The following is an 18924-nucleotide window of genomic DNA, read 5'->3' as shown; positions in this document are numbered from 1 at the left end:
CCACCAAAGACGTGTTATGAGACCTCCCCTCCCCTCCACTCATTGCACGTGTGGCTTCATTTGGTCCCAGGGAAGGGCTGTGCTCACACAACACCCTCAGGCTGCGCGGCTCAGGGGCTGGTCTCCGGCTGGAGTGGGTGAAGATCTGCCCTAGGATGGGCCAAGCTGACTCCGGGCACTGCCCCAGGGTCCCAAGGCGGTGAGGCAGCTTGGAGCTCAGCCCAGAGTGTCTGTGCAGCGCAAGTTGGTTTTTCTCCTTTCAAACTCAAAGGAAAGGCAGCGAAGGCCCCCAGTGAAATGAAGATGATTTTGCCCTGGATGATTCCTCACTCCCGCCTGTGTCCTAGAGCAGCGCTGGTTAGTCTCCCTTGTGGTTCTGCAGTTCTGTGCATGGAGATGGAGTGCCGGGAGCCGAGCCTGCTTCATGCCACAGGGGAGAGCTGTTGGCGCCCCCCTCAGAAATATTCCCCCTCTTGGGCTTGGATCTATGGTTCTGGGCCCTTAAGTGTGTGCCCACCCGTCATGGTGTAAACACAGTGGCCTGGGGTGGGGGTGCTGCAGAAAGGAGTGGGGAACCTCTTGATTTCTTTCCCCTCCGAAACCAAGGAGGGAGGCAGCGCCACTGGGCAAACAGACTTCTACGACAGGCGCTTTGCTGGGACCGTTTGTACGTCGACCCTGAAATGTATCCTGGGACTGCGGGGCCTGCGAGTTTCAAAGGAGACTAGAGAGTTAGGTGCCCAGCTCTGATTGGATGTCAACGGGCTTTGGGTGCCTAACTCCCTTTGGCACCTTTGAAAAGCCCAGCCCGAGAGTAACGAGCAGTGTGGTGTTGGAAATCAGGGTGGGAAGGTGAAGATCGTGGGGGGGTCTCCTCCCCTGGGAATTAACTTACACCTACACCTGCCATTTGGTGCAATCTGGCCCATTTTAAATGCAAAATAATGTTCTATGCCAATATTTTGCTGAGCCCCTGAGTAAGCTGCCCCGGCAGGGAGGGTGTATTGCTGTCTCCAGAATCGGGGTGACTCCATCAGAGAAACGGCTCCGGCCCTGGCGGTGGAGCGCGAGCCATGTTAACCCTTTGCACACCTCGCTTGCAGCGTGCGACGGAGCTGCGCCGCCGAGCCAGGAGGGTTAAATCTCTCAGCATAGGATGGGCTCCAGCAAGTGGACCCTCAATACTCGAGTGGATTATTCTTTATTCTTTTGCCCTTTTATTTGCTTGGGCTGAATTGCAAATCACTCTGCCTTCCAGAGAGCTCAGTGGAGGAGAGAATGAGCTAATGCTGAGCGCCTGCTGCACATGCAAGCCAGGACTCTGCTCCTCGGAGCTCCTGTTCTTCGCCTTGGGGCCTGGCTGGGACTCGGCTCCCTCCTGCCTTGCTGGAGCTGGTAGGTTTCCCCTAGGCCAGGACGTGGCCCCTGAGGTCCTGCTCGTATTGCTGCAGGGTCCCCCTGGCCATCTGGACGGAGGGGGCGCTTCCCCTGCGTACAGAGTGAAGCTGATTCCAACTGTAACCAGGATTGTTTTTCTCTGGAATGCATGAGAGTTACTTGAGTCCAGCCAACAGGCTGCTGTTTGGCAAGCTGCCTGCTCTTTCCTTTGTGCACTAGAGAAGCTGAGTGAGAACTGGCTTTCGGGAGTAAAAATCCAGAATGTGCATGGTTTGGGGGATCTGAGACCATTTGCTCTGGCATGCAAATCCTTCTGTTCCAAGCACAAACAATAGGCCACATGTGAAGCAATCGATCCTGCCTTGAAGGAGCTCTTTAATATTCAAATTCCAGTTGCAACTAAAAGAAACTATGTCGGGACTTGGGAATGGAGGGGAAAATGTTCAAAAGCATTTAGGTGACTTAGGAGGCTACGTCCTATTTTTAAATCTAGCTTAGGCCATTAGGAGCTAAGGGCTAGTCAACATGATGCAGCAATGCACACTAGAGAGGTGTGAATTCTGCAGCTCACCAACATCTTGCACAATAAAGGGTCCATGCAGACGCTAGTGCTGCTTCAACAGTACCGTGTTAATACGCAATAGGGAACTTTGAGTGCATGCCAACAGGGCCTAGAAGGGCCAGTTAGTGTGCAGCACGTTGGTGCGCTTTCGAATTCACACCCCTCCAGTGTGCATTGCCACACGGTGTAGACCAGGGGTTGGCAACCTTCGGCACGCGGCCCATCAGGGTAATCCGCTGGCGAGCCGCGAGACATTTTGTTTACGTAGACTGTCTGCAGGCACGGCGTCCCGCACCTCCCAGTGGCCGCGGTTCGTCGTTCCCGGCCAATGGGAGCTGTGGGAAGCAGCGCGGGCCGCAGGGATGTGCTGACCGCCGCTTCCCGCAGCTCCCATTGGCCGGGAATGGTGAACTGCGGCCACTGGGAGCTGCGGGAGCCCTGCCTGTGGACGGTCAATGTAAACCAAATGTCTCATGGCCCGCCAGCGGATTACCCTGATGGGCCGCGTGCCGAAGGTTGCCCACCCCTGGTGTAGACAAAGCCCAAGTCTCTCTGAGGGTATGTCTACACTGCAGTTGGAGGGGGTGTAGTCCCTAGCGTGAGCAGACTAACACATGCTGTGTGTAGCCACAGCCTGAAAATCAAGGGAATGTAGGAGACTAAGGCACCTAGGCATTTTTGAAAATGTTACCCACCAGCTTTGGGTTTGTCGGGAGCTGAGATTGATAAACTCACTGCATCTCCACCCTGGGTGATTTTCCATTAGGTAAAGTAGTTTGTTTTGGAATCATTCCCTGAGAATTGAATTTCAGGGGATGGGAGTCGGGGGGATTCTTGGACTGCCTCCTCAAGTTGGCATCTAACGCAGGAACACTTTTGATTTGTAGTAAAGTGAAGGAGGAGATGAATTGGGATCAGATGATGATACCCTTGCTCCAGCTAAGTAACACCTTGCTCCCATTGCCTGCAGTGGGACTAGCCAAGGAGTAAGGTGCTACTCAAGGTGCGTAAGTTAATGTGTGAATCTGTCCCTTAATTCAATGGCTCTCAACCTTTCCAGACTACTGTACCCCTTTCAGGAGTCTGATTTGTCTTGCACACCGCCAAGTTTCACCTCACTTAAAAACTACTTGCTTACAAAATCAGACATCAAAATACAAAAGTGGCAAAGCACACTATTACTGAAAAATTGCTGACTTTCTAATTTTTACCATATAATTATAAAATAAATCAATTGCAATATAAATTCCACTTACTTATATTGTACTTACATTTCAGTGCATAGTATATAGAGCAGTATAAACAAGTCATTGTATGACATTTTAGTTTGTACTGACTTCACTAGTGCTTTTTCTGTAGCCTGTTGCAAAACTAGGCAAATATCTAGATGAGTTGATGTACCCCCTGGAAGACCTCTGTGCACCCCAGGGTACGTGTGCCACTGGTTGAGAACCACTGCCTTAACTCTCTCCCGCCGTTAAGGTCATTATATGATTTTTCACTCTTTCTCCTTGTCCCTCGGCGCAGGCTCGGTGTTCAGATGGAAAGGAGGTGGGATTAGATGTTTGGCTGCATGTGTGTGTTCTCTCTGCGTGCTGCACTGACAGCCTGTACTCCGGGCTCCGATTGAACTGCCCAATAAATACACAGACTTCGTTTTTAGCGAAGGAACTTGGTTAGGTTTGTTGCCGACGAAGCACGGTGCTAATGCCCTGGCACAATGGTTACAGGTACGCTAACACATGTATGCTTGTGGCAATGGACCGGCTCAGGCAGTGGTGGGACTTTCCACTGTTCCCTCGGCCAGACAAAGACACTCCCTTCGAGACTTTATTTTATATGTTAATGCAAACAAGTTACGTACTGCCCCTCTGACGTAGTTAGTGCCACCCTCTGACGTAGTCCGTTACCACCCATCGCCTTGTGCATTTGTATTTATTACACTGTCATCCTGACCTTATCTCTAAGATGGGTCAGCATGTTCCTGTTATCTGTGGGGAATGTGCTGGTATCGAGCTGTTCTGGTACCACCCTTCTGGAATGTATCTGCGTGAGTGCTCTGTGCCTAGTACGTAGGGTTGCCAAGCCTCCAGGATTGTCCTGGAGTCCCCAGGAATTCAAGATTAACCTTTAATAAAAGATGATGTCATATGATGAAACCTCCAGGAATTCATCCAACCAAAGTTGGCAACCCTACTAGCACCTCTTAGGAATGTGTGTTTTTGCAATATTAGCCCTGTTCTTGCCAGATTCTGTGAGCAGGGCCTGCCTCTAGCTCACAGCCTGACTTTGCTTTATATTAGCAAAGCTTTGACCACTACTTTAGCCTAGGCCTCAGGCCTCATACCAGGCCTTTGATACAAGGGCTTATGTCTCATGCTCTCTTCCTACTACATTCCCCCACTTTTTGTCTTTTTATGGGGTGGACATTTACCCATCGTCCTGGAAAAGCATAATGAATGGACTGAAGATGACCCAGTGGGCTAAACACTGTTATGTGGTCACCTTACTTTACCATTTACACATTCATGCCCCATCTGTTCCTTGGTTTGCACATTTGTTTGTACGACTGATGGACAGATTTTATTTTCCAATTATGTGTCATTTTTTATGGTGGGCCTGGGAATGTTAGGCCCAGGACTTTGATTGAGGAATGTAGTTTTATAATCGCTATGGTATTGTGGTTTGGCCCAGATAGCTACACACTCCTATTAGGGCATTTACTGTTGCCACCTCTATTATTATTATTGGTAATAGGCTGAGTGCTTTGAAATTCTGGGATAGGTATTATAACTGTGAGTTTTACAGTGCTAGGAATGTGAGAAGTAAAAGAAATGTGGAGTATTGGCATTACAAATGAGGCCTTTCCTATACATTTTTGTAATTGGTTGCTACACAGTACTGTCCATTCGTGTTATAGGTTACCCTTCCTGCTGGTTGTTACCCTTCGGTAAGCTTTACTGGGCAGGAAACAAGAACAGCTAGCTTCTCTGTTCCATTGGTTGCATGGCTTCGTGATACGCCAGTAGTTGACATAGATACAGTTGTTTCTTATGGATGCTATTTTTTAGATAACCTACTGAATGGACAGTAACCGATTTGTTAAATATTGCTGTGCCAGGATTTAGTATCAGTGCCCAGACACTGAACAAGACTGTTTTGAATAACATGTGCCTTACTTAGGATGCGTTGTCATGGACCCCAAAGTCTGACTGGTACTACCAGGGAATTTTTTTACCCAATTTGAAGTTACTGCATAACGTAATTTTTTTTAACCAATTTGGGTTTAGTTTTTTTTGCCTTCATATTGTTTGCTGCCATTTATTTGTTGATTTTTTTTTTTTTTTTTACTTGTGTGTTGGTTAAACAGTTTAGCAATGTTACGCACATTGTAAATGTTGTACAGCAATAATACAACAACACAGCAATAAGACAGTTGCTTTTACACAGTAGCCAAATTTAAATTAAATGACAGTTTAACCTGGTTCAGCTAGTGGTTTCTAGCTGATTGCCAACTTAATTGTTCATACACCTCTACCCCGATATAACGCTGTCCTCGGGAGCCAAAAAATCTTACCGCATTATAGATGAAACCGCATTATATCGAACTTGCTTTGATCCGCCGGAGTGCGCAGCCCTGCCCCCCTGGAGCACTGCTTTACCGCGTTACATCCGAATTCGTGTTATATCGGGTCGCATTATATCGGGGTAGAGGTGTATATGGTAGACTGAGGTGTAGATGGCCAGTTTTTTATTTATACTTTATTTTTCTTTTCTTGATGCTTGGGGGTTTCTTTACTGTGTATTGATATCTTCTGATGTCTTTGAGGTGTGATATTTTTTGGGAGGGGGGTTGGTCTGTGGGATGCAACCCTAAATAGCTTAAGTTAGTTAACATCATAACGTTTTTTGTTTGTTTTACATTTTTCTTGGTTTTAGTAACCCAGATTTAATGCACGTATTAACGTAGTGTGTTTACAATGCAATAGGGACCAAGCTTTTTATAACGCAAGCTATACTTTTGCAATTGTTGTATAGACATTCATTTTTCACTTGAGGTGCATTACTGATATTTTATGTACTAAATATAATGTTTAACTGCTTAAATTGATGCTTACATTTTTTTATGAGAAGGTGTGTGGCTTTCCCCTGCTGAGCTTTGTTTTAGCAAAAGAGGTAATGTTCGAATTTTTCCCCAAGCTTTTTAGAGTTAATTTGCTTGTGATACCAATTTCACTTTTGTTAACTGTTTAGAGGCACAAATGTTAACCACTGCTTTCCTTGAACATAACTTAAAAGAGAATGAAAATGAAACCAAAATGAATTTTAAATACAGGTTTATGCAAATATTTTGAGAGTATTAAATTGATGACACTTGGTTGTGTTTGGGAGACAAAGGTGGAAACCTGTTGAAATTGTTTGGTTAGCTTTATGCATAAATTGGTTGTTTTTTTTAACATTTTTCTATGATGTTCTTATGACGATATATTTAATAAGGTGCAAACAAGTTTATAAAAACCGAAATAAGAAATTGACATTTTGCTAATATTACTTTAATATTGAGGTTTCCCTTACATTTGTTTTGTTTTGTTTGTTTAAATCAAAAACTTGTGATTAGGTTGGTCCTGGGGCCAGGTCTACACTACACACTAACATTGGTATAACTACGGGATAAATCCACACCCCTGAGCACCGCAGTTATACCAACCTAGCCCCCAGCGTAGATAGCACAGGGCTTCTCCTGCCGACATAGTCACTGCCTCTCGCGGAGGTGGATTAACTACACCAACGGGAGAAGCTGCAGCATTTTACGGTCATCTCTGCCAGGCAGACTTTGGCTCATGAAGATACTTTGAAGAACAGCGGCCAGAGCCTTTGCTGGTGTAAATCGATGTAGCTCCATAGAGTCCAATGGAATTATGCTGATTTACACCAATCAAAGAATTGGCCCCAAATTTTCCTGACCAGGACTTTAGTCCGCATCTGCTCTAGTTAAGCTGGAAGAACTAGACAGTGGGAGAGTTTGCAGAGGGACAGAGGAAATAGCTTGGGATGATTTCAGGGTGCAGCCAGGCTTTGAAACCCAGCTCTGGAGAGGGTATCTGTGCTGAATGTTTTTTATCAGGGTGTCTAAGTCATTCAGATCTCTCTATGCGGCCCGTACTTAGCTCTGTCCACGCTCATGTCTTTCTCTCTCTTTCTCTCTTTTTTTTTTTAATCCCCCTTTACAGACAGAGAAGCTCAAGATCCATTCAGAGCCTAAAAACTAGTCCGCAGAAATGTCTGTGAAGTGAGCCAGTTCCCAAGCACAAGCTCAAGGGATGGTTCGAGGCCTGTCATGTCTCCTCTCTAATGTTTCCTCCCTGTGACCCTCTTCGGCAGAGAGATGCCTAGTTCTGTGCCTGCTCCCGCCAGCCCAGCCTTCTGTTGGTGACACACTCTTGCTGTCCCAGTGAAGGTTATCTGGGCTGCTGGCGTCATTACCTTACAAAAGAGAGAGAGAGAGGAGGGAGGAATGAATGAATGAAATTATGCTGGCGAAGACAGAGCTGGAACTGATGTGCAACGACTGATGCTCTGCAGATTTTGCAACAAGGCAAGTCATTCCAGAGCCAACAAGTTCCTCCTTGCAAGCAGAGATAAGCTGTGCTCTCTTCTCAGCCGCTAATCTCTCTGCTCAGCGGTGGGCTAGTCTGTGCTCAGTGGGTCTAGAGGGCTTGGGCTGCAGGCTAGAAGACCAAGGGCTACAATGGAAGAGAATGTGTTCAGTGTGCAGCAGATACAGCCCAATGTCATTTCGGTGAGACTCTTCAAGCGCAAGGTTGGGGGTCTCGGGTTCCTGGTGAAGGAACGCGTCAACAAGCCCCCAGTAATCATCTCCGACCTGATCCGGGGAGGGGCAGCTGAGCAAAGTCGGCTCATCCAGGCTGGGGACATTATCCTGGCAGTCAATGGCCGGCCCCTGGTGGACATGAGTTATGAGAGTGCCCTGGAGATCCTGAGGAGCATCGCCTCAGAGACCTATGTGGTTCTGATCCTGAGAGGTCCCGAGGGCTTCACCACTCATCTGGAGACCACCTTTGCCGGTGATGGGATGCCAAAGACTGTTAGAGTAACCAGACCTTTGTGCCCAACTGCCAAAGCGGTCGACCTGTCCAATCCAAGCATCCACGGCAGAGATCTGCAGCAGGGTGCAGACCATACCATGGGCTCGGCTAGTTCAGCATGGGCCAGGGAGAACGGGCAGGAAGCAGAGTCCCTTGTGCACGTCAATGGTGTGGTTACCAGCACCAAAGGCGAGGACTCTTTGAAGGGAAGGGACAATGCCAGTGCCAATCCTTGCCTCAACGGTGGGGTCGAAAACAATGAGCTGCTAAAAGAAATAGAGCCAGTCCTGAAACTCCTGAAGAGCGGCAGTAAGGAACTCAACGGAGACGCGCCAACCAAGGTGGAGACAAGAGATATAGAAGTCCAGGTGGACTGGTAAGTACCTACATACATTTTTTACCTTTGGTATAGGTTATGGTGACACAAGTCAGATGGGTTTGGTGGGGTCAGGTTAGAGCCTTCTCCAGGTCACAGACCTATTGCCCACTAAGGCTTGATGGTCAGGAGAGAGGAGGAGGGAAAGAGAATGACAGCTAGAAAGGGAAAAGAGAGAAAATGTGGGAGAGGGAAATGGAGGCAAGAGGAGGACAGATGCGTGGGGGAGAAAACAAGAAGCGGGCAGGAAGCATGGGAGAACGGAAAGGGGAGAAAAAGGAGATTGGAAGAGGACAAAGGGATGGGGAAATAAAATTCCACGGATACCGGAGCTAGCAATGTGGTATACCAGATTGGGTACTGGACAGGTATACGGCACACCTAGCTTCTATTCCTGGTTCTGCCACTGACATGCTGCATGACCTTAGGCAGAGTTCGGTGCCTCGGTTTCCCCATCTGTAAAAAGAAGCCAATGATATTGGCCCTCCTAGTACAGTGCTTTGAGTTTTGTTCATAAAAGATGCCATATAAGAGCTAAATCTTTTATTATTACAACCCAAACCTTCCAGAAGGGAAGCTCAGCTTGCTGTGAATGATGCTTCTCACAGCCACTGTATTTCAAAATGCTCTATGCCTGTTCTGCCACCCAGACCCAGCTGCTAGACGTCCAATCCTGCTCCTACAGAAAGCAGTGGGAGATTTCAGTGAGAACAGGTTTGGATCCTAGATGTGCAGCTCTGCTTCTCTGGTTTTACACAAGCAGGAGAAATGCGATAAGCCGAGAGTCTTTAAAGTGCCCCCGAGAGCTTGAAAAACTACATTTCACTAGAATGTAATTGAGGAGCTGCGTAATTCCCCCCCTGTGTTTTTAATTGTTGTTAATTGTTCTGGTGTTTGTGCGCTCACAGGAGCAGGCTCCTTCCCAATTAGCTCTCTCCTCCTGGCCATTTATTAGCAGTGATGCATTGCCGTTTTCTAGTCCCTTTCCCCAAGAATCTCAAAGCATTTTACAAACATTTTGGGTACATCTGCCTAGCAAAACCAACCCCAAAGCAGTGAGTCTCAGAGCCCGGGTCAACCGACTCTAGCTCGAGGGGCTTGTGCTCTGGGGCTAAACATAGCTGTGTAGAGATTCCCGCTCAGGCTGGAGCCTGGGCTCTGAAACCCAGTGAGGAGAGGGGGTGTCAGAGCCCTGATGCCTACAAATGCTACACTGCCAAATGTCTACACTGCTATTTTTAGCCTGGTAGCATGAGCCTGAGTCAGTTGACCTGGGCTCTGAGACTCACTGCCACTGGGTGGTTTTTGCCGTTTGGATATACTCTGAGTCTGCCAGCCCCCCCATGAGGTGATGGTTGTTAGTTTACACCTGGGGAAACTGAGGCACGGAGCAGTGACGGCCACTGTTTTCAGAAGTGGCAATCTGAGTGTTTGGGGACATGGCTTGAAATGCCGGCGGGCCTGATTTTCAGAGGTCCTGAGCATCCTAAATTCCAGTGTAGTTAGTGGGATCTGCAAGGGCTCCACACCCCTGAAAATGAAGTTGTGGGTGTCTCAGGTTGCGCACTCAAAAACAGAAAGATGCAAAACCAGCAGTCACTGTTGGAAAACTGTTGACCTAAGGGAGTCACCAGCATCACGGAGAAAGTCAGCGGCAGAATCAGCAGCAGTGGAACCCAGGAATCTTGACACCTATATGCCTACTTGACCTGCTAGACATCAGTCTCTCTACGTCCCTCCTTTGTTCGCCACAGTGACAACGCAGCAACTTCTGTGGAATGTACTTTGATGTCACAAAGACTCACTGTGGTATTGCTGAAGAGGTAGGGAAGGCTGATTGTAGAGGAGACAGCCCCTGAGCATAAACCCAATGAATGGCTTGCCATGCTAGGAAGGCAATAAGCCAGGGTGAATCCGGCACTTATATGAGAGTTGGCTGGTGAATTAGTCTAAGTTTGAAAGTTGCAAGGGTTGGGAGCAGGGCAGTGGAGGGGGAAGAGACAAAAGGGACTGGAAAGCCACAGAGCTGAAAGGAGCCGTGTCCTTTTAATAGTATCTAAAGGAAGTTGAAAATTTTCTGTAAAAATGGTTTAAGGAAAACTGTGGCTTTGAAACTTTTGAGAACAGTATCGGCTTTCTGTGGTAAATGTCAACTTTTTGACAAAACACTAACCTGAAACCAAAAAATATTTCTACCTGGAAATGCCCCCGTGGTGCCTCCTGGGCTGTCTCATGGCTCTGTTCTCCTCTCTGGCTGGGTTCACTAGCTGGAGTACTCGACTCATTTTCTGCCCAAAAAAAAAAAAAAGTCCAACCAGCTCTAATAAACTCCACAATAAAACATGCGTGTTTTTTTTAAATGCTGAATCGGTAGGTTTCATGCAGAATCACGGTGAGGGAAGGTGAACGGCTTCAACTCTCCGGCTTATGAAGAGAGGCCAAAGAGCAGAGAGAGCCGTCTCATACTTTATTCCCGAGGGTCCTGAGCCTGTGAAACGCTCAGCCCCACCTGCAGCAACGTACTAAGAACCCTCAGGTCTCAGTGAAGTCCTTGGGAGCTGAGGGTGCTCCAGTCCTAGCTCCTCCATGGAATCTGTCCTAAGCAGCTGTCCCAAGAACCAGCAAGAATTAGTGGCCTTGAAGAAGTTAGTGTTTAACTACACCTGAAAGAGCACACTAGCATCCTTGGGGAAACTTTAAAGTGGCCTCTGGATTGAAACTCTGGCCCAGGCTTCACTCAGAGGCTAATCTAAGGCTGAGAGGGAGCATGAAGCCCTGTAAGAATGAAAAGGGCAGTGGCATAATTCACTGCATTGTGGGTAAAATACTGGGGCGCGGTGATGCTAGTGGTTTTAGACAGACATAGAAGAGCAGAAACGCTGCAGGGAAACCGGCAGAGAGCAGCTCTGTGCGTCAAAGAGTGTTTTCACCCTCAAGAGAGACGTGGGACAGTCATCCCAATCCCTACTCACCACTACACTGGGCTGAAGATGGTCAACTCATTTCCTGTGCTATTTGCTCTGTCTAAAACAGGGCTGGTGCATTGGGGAGGCCTGATCATACGGAGAGAGACACTGGGACAAGCCCAGAAATCCCAGGGAGACTGGACAGCAGGATAACTATGGATTCTGCAGTGGCAGATGCCATTGAAATGCCTATAAAACAAGTAACCCTTAGAAGAATTAGATAGTGGTTAGGTGCAGCTGTGACACCTTGGGCTGTGACCTCTTCAGACCTCCAGTTGGGCCTAGTCAGAGTGGGAATGGGAGATCTCCAGGTGAATCCCAATTATTGCAGGTCTGATGTTTGCCCTTTTGTCCGAGGTCAGTACTGAACATATGCCTCCATATGGCGTTAAGGATGTTAAAGAGGCCATCTTTTGGATAAGAGCTAAAGCTGAGGTGCCGACCACTCATGGTCACTAAAGGTCTGGTGGTACTTAGTCTCAGAGTGAAGGTGTTAGTCTCAGCTAGAATCTAGTGTGAGTAACTGTGTTCTGCCTACCTAATTCCCCCCCTGCCTTTGTAACTGGGTGCCGTGTTGTTCTCTTCCTGAACCATTGTGTAACATTGCACATGTTGTTAAGAGGCTGCTGCGTGGTCCAGAGATGGCGGTATTTCAGGATAAAGCCAGTTCCCTTTTGCAGAGCTTTGGGGACTCTTTGGAAGAAAAGGAATGGTGCAAATGTGGAGTTTATTAATAATGGGTCAAGTAGTGAGGGTCTTGCTCAGGACAGTCTCCCTCTGAAATCAGTGAATGTTTTTCCTGAGTAAAAAGTGAGTAAGAACCTCAGGGTTTTGACCCACTACTACAATATCATATGTAAGTGTAATACCGAAAGACCCTGGTCATCAGCGAGCGGGATTGAACCTGGGACCTCTGAAGCTAAATGCATGAGCCTCTACTGCATGAGCTAAAAGCCACATGGACTTTAGCTAAGGCTGTAGAGGAGACTCATTAATCTCTCTCTAAGTGGTCTCAGTGCCACTAGATGGGCCAGAACACCACACCCAGGAGGTGTGTGGGTTACATAAGGGATACAAGAAGTCACTAAGACTGCACCTGGCAGAAGGTGGCTAAATTGCATCCTAAGCTTCCTTGATCTGTATTCACCTGGGAAGATGCCTCAGATATTAGATACCATCCATCCACTGCTGTTTTCTGGATACATGCTCGCCCTGTGTATTTGCCGTCTGTCCTCAGGGTGGGCTATAACCACAGCTGAGTGTGCGCTGTTCGGGGCAAACCAGCTGTAATGGAGTTAATATAAAAATATACCCTGGAAGTGGGGAGAAAGGTCTGATGAGAAGCAACCTCTTATCTAACAGGGTCTCAGCAGGCTACAGGGTAGAAATAGAGCACAATTCATTCGTTGCCAACTAACCTTGTTCTATTTTTGACCCTCAGCCGGAAGAGAATTGTCACATCCCATTTCCTTTTCATGTTGCCAGCATTTATATTGTTTAACCCTCTGGGTTGTTGTTTTTCCTTTTCCCTCTAAGGCCCATTCCTTAGCTAGATAGAAACATGGCAATTTTAGGCAGTAACGGCCTAAAGAACAGTAATGCCACAGTAAGAGGTAGACTGGTGTGGAGGATGGAAGTTGTTTTACAAAGGATTTTGCAATCTGGCGTCATTCTGTACCCGAATGAAACCCAACATTTTTTAAGTTCTCCATGAAGGAAAATTCTGGAAAAAGAAAATCATTTGGGGAGCAATCAAAACATTCAGATTTTGACTTTTTCATTTTGTACTATGATATACATAATATTATGAACACATTTTAAAAAAAAAATTTAAAAACAAAAAATTGAAACTCTTCTTTCTGGAAGTATTGAAACAGGACGTTTCGAGGTCAGAATGGCTTTTCTGGTTTTCCTCTCAAACTAAATTCCAGTATAAGTTACTCACGTTCGTAAAGTGTTTTGATTTTGAATCTGACAGAGTATGGTTCTGTTGAAGTTTCACTTACCGGCCCTAAGAAGGCAGACTGCTTAGGACTAGTCTGACAGGATACTGTCGTGTTTTTTCCCTGAGCGGTTACATTTGTTTTTGTGCCTTGAATTCCACCTATTCAAATGACCGACCTGCTTTATAGTTGAGAAACCCACTAGAGCCGGGGTAGCCAAAATCCTGTGCGTGGATCCATATGGCCTGATACATTCTACAGTGTGGGTTGTCCGCTTCAGTGCAGATGTTCTGCCAGCAGGCAGCATTCCAGCCAGGCTGCCGTGCCCAAGAAGGGAGCATTGCATGCTGGGGCTTTATCCAGCTGCAGCTCTGTGTCAAAGATGGGAATGACTTCAGTGTGCTGTCTGATGTGTTTAAGGTACTCCGTGCAGTCTCCTGCAAGCTGGAAGGTCATGTGCTCTAGTGATATGGGTGAGTGATCAGGAGACCTGGGTTCTATTCCAGACTCTGCTATTGATTCATTAAGTGGCTTTGGACAAATCACTTGACCTCTTGGTGCCTCAGTTTCCCCATTCATTAGGTCCTGTTTGTAGAGTGCTTTCAAATGATAAAATTCTCTATAAAATACTTCATAGCAGCATCATTAAATTGCCAGGGAGGGAAAAATTGGAGCACACCCTGATTTAGTGTCATGTGGTTGAGCTGTGGCTTGATTTACCTCCGGCTGCTCTTACTGAGGTCCATGGCAAAGCTCTTCTTTACTTAATTGAGTCCAGGCTTTAGCTCTGGGGCTGGTGCAGCTCATGATGATTCACTGACCAAAAATAAGGGACACTTGAGAATATGCAAGGTCTCGGTTCCCCGGGAAACAACACAGGAATAAATCACCTGAGCACACAGAACTCTTGGGATCCTAGGGGGAGTGAAGAGGGTAACCAAAGGCAGAAACTTTCTTGGGTATGTTGAACCATTGCCTATAAAGAGAAGAGCAGATGTGGGCAGCCATTGCTACTGTTCATGGCAGCCAGTGTTTGTTCTGCTTGCAGTCTGATGACAGGGCTGCTGAGAGGAAAATGTACAGCCAGTAAGTCACCAGGCACCAGTAATGATGTGGAACATACTGATCACATGAATGAAAATAGAATTTAGCGTAGTAATCCTAACCCAAGTTTAAGGCAGGTGGAGGTGCTGACAGGAGGCCACAAGATCACCGCACCTTGCAACTCATGATCCAGCAGGGCTGAGCATATATTTATTGGATGTCCCCACCGGAAAAAAAGAGCTTGACTGATGCCCGAGGAGAATTTCTCTACTGACGCGGTGTTGCAGTGATGTGATTCTTTCTCTCTTTTGTTTTGTTTGTTCTGCCCCCTGAAGTCTCCAAGGACTCTTCTCTCTATGGAGGGGACTCTCTCTCTCTCTCTCTCTCTCTCTCTCTCAGCTCTTTCACGGAGACCTTACTTTTGTCCTTTCTTGTTTGCTGACTTGCTTAATCTATAATAAGACATTCATGCTGACCATAGCTTCTGGTTGCTCTTTGTGTATTGGAAACCCAGCTGGGGAGAACATTCTACGACGCCGTTTCTGAACCTGGCCAAACCCCGACCGATGACCATGGGAGTTTTGTGTCAGTAAAGGCTTTAGGGTTTGGCCCAATGTCTGTATTCCTCTAACACCCTCTGTAGTGAAGGGCATGTTCAGAACCTATTCAGTACCTTTAACAAACCCTTATTAAATACAAAGACACGGCTCAAACTGCTAGGCGCAGCCACCGCAGTTACTTATTTGTTAATCCAAAATCTTAGCATCATTCCTCAGATGCATCGTCTCCTCCTCAGGGCACGGGATCCACTTATTGTTCTGTACAACGTTCTCTTTAGGGAGGCGTTTGTTCTTTGCATTCATATATTTAAAACGCTCCTTTATCGCTTAGGAAGCTGTTCTCACTTGGATCATTTGTGATCCCTGGGTTCTATCTGCAAGAGCAGCCCCAGCGTGTGGGCCTTGTTCCATCTTGGAGAACTGCCCCCCGCCTCTTGACATGCCCTGTTCACTTCTAGTTGGGTGTGGGGTTCTCCACGTCTTCCTCAAGACTACCGCAGAATGCTGCTGTGTGCTGCTCCCTGCCAGCCCCACGGGCGGTTGCGTTTCACTGCTATGTGCAGCCTGGGATTGCCTCTTTCTGTTGGTGTGTAAAATGCTTTGAGATCCTTTGGCCTGACTGCATAGAAAAGTGTGTTGTTACGTTTGATCCTAGGTAATGGAGAAAAAAGACTGGGTAGTCGGTTCTTCAGCATTGCAGACCGTAAACTGCTACCTGGTTGTGACCGGAGCAGAGGGTGGCAGCTCCTTCTCAGCCTGAAATATTCCCCACAGCAGGAAATGCCACCTGAGAATGTGGAAAACCCAGAGAGAGAGTGAAGGAGAGTCACTTACAAACTACCCTGTGGTCCATATTATTGATGGTGGTGGGTGATTCTGCCGGAGGACAGCTGACGGCAATGCCCCAGGGCAAAGGGAGATGGGAAAAGAAACCTATTTCTCTTGCCTAGCCGAGAAGAACACACTCTCTCTCTCTCTTTCTCCTTCTCATGCACACAGAGCTCCCCTCCCAGCTCATACTGGCACAGACACCGATAGCCAACATATGCTTTTCACCCGCTGGGACAAGTGCACTCACAGAGGATTTTGGCTGCGTTCTGCCCGTTCCCAGCAGCCTCCTAGCCTTCTGGTTACTGCACTAGGTGTTGCTTACGGCATCGGTGCAAAACATTAGACTTCCAAGCTCTTATTGGTTCATCCAAATGAGCTGCCAGGAATCCGAGCAATCAGTTCTCTCTCTTGTCAAGGCAAGGGAAGTTCGAGAACACCTACTGCCAAGCAAACCCCCTCGACCGAATAGGTGAATGGGCTGGGACTCAGAAGATCTGGGGTGAAATCCTGATACCAGTGAAGTCAATGGCAAAACTCCCCTTGGCTTCATTGGGGCAGCTTTTCAGCCCTGGGTTGTATCCACAGCTCTGCAACTGACCTGCTGTGTGCCCTTAGGCAAGTTCCTTGACTTTCCCTGTGCCTCTGTTTCCCCTCCCACACTCCTGAGCGACGTAGTTCTACCAAAGTAAGTACATAGTGTAGACCTGGCCTAGGTGTCCATACAGTACCTAGTTCAATGGGGTCCCAGTTCCGGTTGGGACCTCATTGGTGCAACCCAGGGCTGCCCGGCAAGGGATGGAGGACAAAAGGAGCAGTTTGCCCCAGGGCCCCCAAATTGAATTTGAGGGAAGGGCAGCCTGGCCAAACCTGAGTTGCGCTGCGATCCCGTGCATCAGGTTGCAATGCCCAGCCCTGCAAGGACAGGAGGTGCCACTGCAGAGTGAATACAGAGCGTGCTTACTCCCCAGTGCCCCCCTTTCCCCAGGCCTCCCCTCTCATTGGTTTTGCCCCCTTGGTTTCTTGATTTCAGGGGGGAGTATTCGTTTCCATAGCAGTCATTTTGGAAAGGGGGGGAGCCCTCAGTTTCAGATGTTGCCCTAGGTCCCCAAAATCCTCTGTGTGGTCTTGGTGCAACATGCATACAAATAAACAATAATAATAGCCTTGGAGGCATCAATAAGAATAATAGGTCTTGACTGTGCTAACAAACAGAGGATAAAAGGACGTATGGTCCATTGGTTAGGGGCACTAGCCTGGGACTCAAAAGATGATCTGGGTTCAGTTCCTGGCTCAGCTTGACTTCCTGTGTGACCTTGGATGAGTCACTTAACCTCCCAGTGCCTCCGTTTTCCATCTGTACAATGGGGATAACAACCTTGCCCTGCCTCATGGGGGTATTGTGAAGGTAAATACACTAACGCCCGCGAGGGTGTTCGGATATTACAGTAATGGGGGGCCATATAACTACCAAAGCTCAGTCCCTGCTCTGGAGAGTTGTTGTATTCTGTCCCTGTGATGTCAGCTCTTATGTACAGCCCCAGAGGGGTTTGTGACATGCACAATAGGTAAACTGTGCCTCAGGAGCAGGGCCCCAGCCTGGCAGGCAGGAGTGGGGACAATGCAATGCAGAATGTTCACAGTGGGTTTGATGCATGCGTTATTCTGCATGTAGCACGTAGGCATTATTTTACAATTGTCTTTGACTTTGAATGGACCAGATTAATGATGGGTGAGGTTCTGTATTTCATCTGATCAGAACCCTTTCACATGTGCATAAAAGCCAAGTTAGGAAAAGAACAATTTCCTCCTGGTGGAGGTGACAGATGGGAATTTCAATTAAAAATCCAACCCCTGTTGGGTTTGAATTCTGTTGGAAATATAAAGTGGAGGCTTTCCCCCCAAGGCTACCCGGTGTTTAGAAAATATCCCCGGGAAGTGGTGTAACATCTTGGGTGCTGGAGGGCTCAACTTCATTCCATAAATGAACTAGAAACTTCTGGAGTGGTTGGAAGAAAAAGAAATAAAACTGAATGCTGTTTTACCTCATTTATACCAAAAGCCACATGCCTGGGGAAAACCTCCTGAAAGTTAATTTGCTGTGGGCATTTCCCTTCTTTTTAAGCTACGAGTGGCTTTGTGATCAGGGCGCCTATTGTTTTGAGTGCCATGTTCCTGATTTGGGGCCTGATCCCAAGCCCACTAAAGTCAATGGGAAGGCTCTCACTGACTGCAGTAGGCTTTGGATGAGGCCCCAGATTTGCAACAGGAATCGTTTTTCAGTGCTCGATGTTGTCAGGGGAATAAAGATCAGACCTACATAGAAAGAAAGGAATTGTCAGAGCAGATTAGAACAATGGTCCATTTAGTCCAGTCGTTTATAAAACCCTAACAGTGGGCAACTAAATAATAGCATTCTTATGGAACAAGTGTCTTCCCAACCCTGGGCTGTAAACAGCTGGTTTATGTCCTAAATCATGAGAGCTGATGTCATTTACACATTTTTATCCTAGCTGGTTTGACAGGATTATATTCTTATAACTCATCTAAATATCTAATTCCTCATTATCTTTGTTTTAGTATTCATATTGCAGTAGCGCTTAGACACCTTATTGGAGCCTACTAAATAATTATCCTCAATGATAACTTGTGGTGGTAAGTTCCACAAGTCAATTCTGCATTGTGCGGGGGTTTTGGGGGTTTTTTGGTTTTTTTGTTAAACAAAACCAGTATTTCTTTGTGTCACTCTTAAATTAAGTCTGATCCAGCATGGGTAACAATTGCAATGTTTTTTTTTTCTTGCAGTACTTGTCTCTTAGCACATTAATCCTCCAGTCTTGGAAACATGAGTAATTTTACAGGTGTGAGTAGTCTCACTTCAGTGGAATTCACTGTGTAAAGTTACTTACACGCACAAGCGTTTGCAAGATCAGGCTCTCAAAGCATCAAACTACCTCCCTGAGAGCCACGTCAGTTTGTTGCTTCCCACTTATGTTCCACTTAAGCAACAAGCTCCCCCCGCCCCAACAAAGCTATTCTAGAATAACCACCATCAGCCCTATATGATATCCCCTTTCCTTCCAATCCTGTTTGTAAACTAGGGCCCCTAATTTGTTTTGATACATTTGTATATTAAGAGC

At 47.0% G+C, this 18924-nt stretch overlaps 1 protein-coding gene across 1 annotated transcript in view; it reads left to right on the top strand.

The window, feature by feature from the left end:
* Positions 1-7709: 7709 nt before the first annotated feature.
* The window catches only part of NOS1 (nitric oxide synthase 1), a 57767-nt gene continuing 46552 nt past the window's right edge, over positions 7710-18924 (top strand). Inside the window, exon 1 of the mRNA XM_029913842.1 lies at positions 7710-8443. Coding sequence (XP_029769702.1) covers positions 7710-8443 — 734 coding nt within the window. The remainder of the gene's footprint in view (positions 8444-18924) is intronic.

The sequence above is a fragment of the Terrapene carolina genome, unplaced genomic scaffold (assembly GCF_002925995.2).
Source record: "Terrapene carolina triunguis isolate 2854851 unplaced genomic scaffold, T_m_triunguis-2.0 Scaffold951, whole genome shotgun sequence".
In the NCBI taxonomy this organism is placed as follows: Eukaryota; Metazoa; Chordata; order Testudines; family Emydidae; genus Terrapene; species Terrapene triunguis.
The sequence above is the reverse complement of the archived record's forward strand: the minus strand, read 5'-3'. Positions and strand labels throughout refer to the sequence as shown.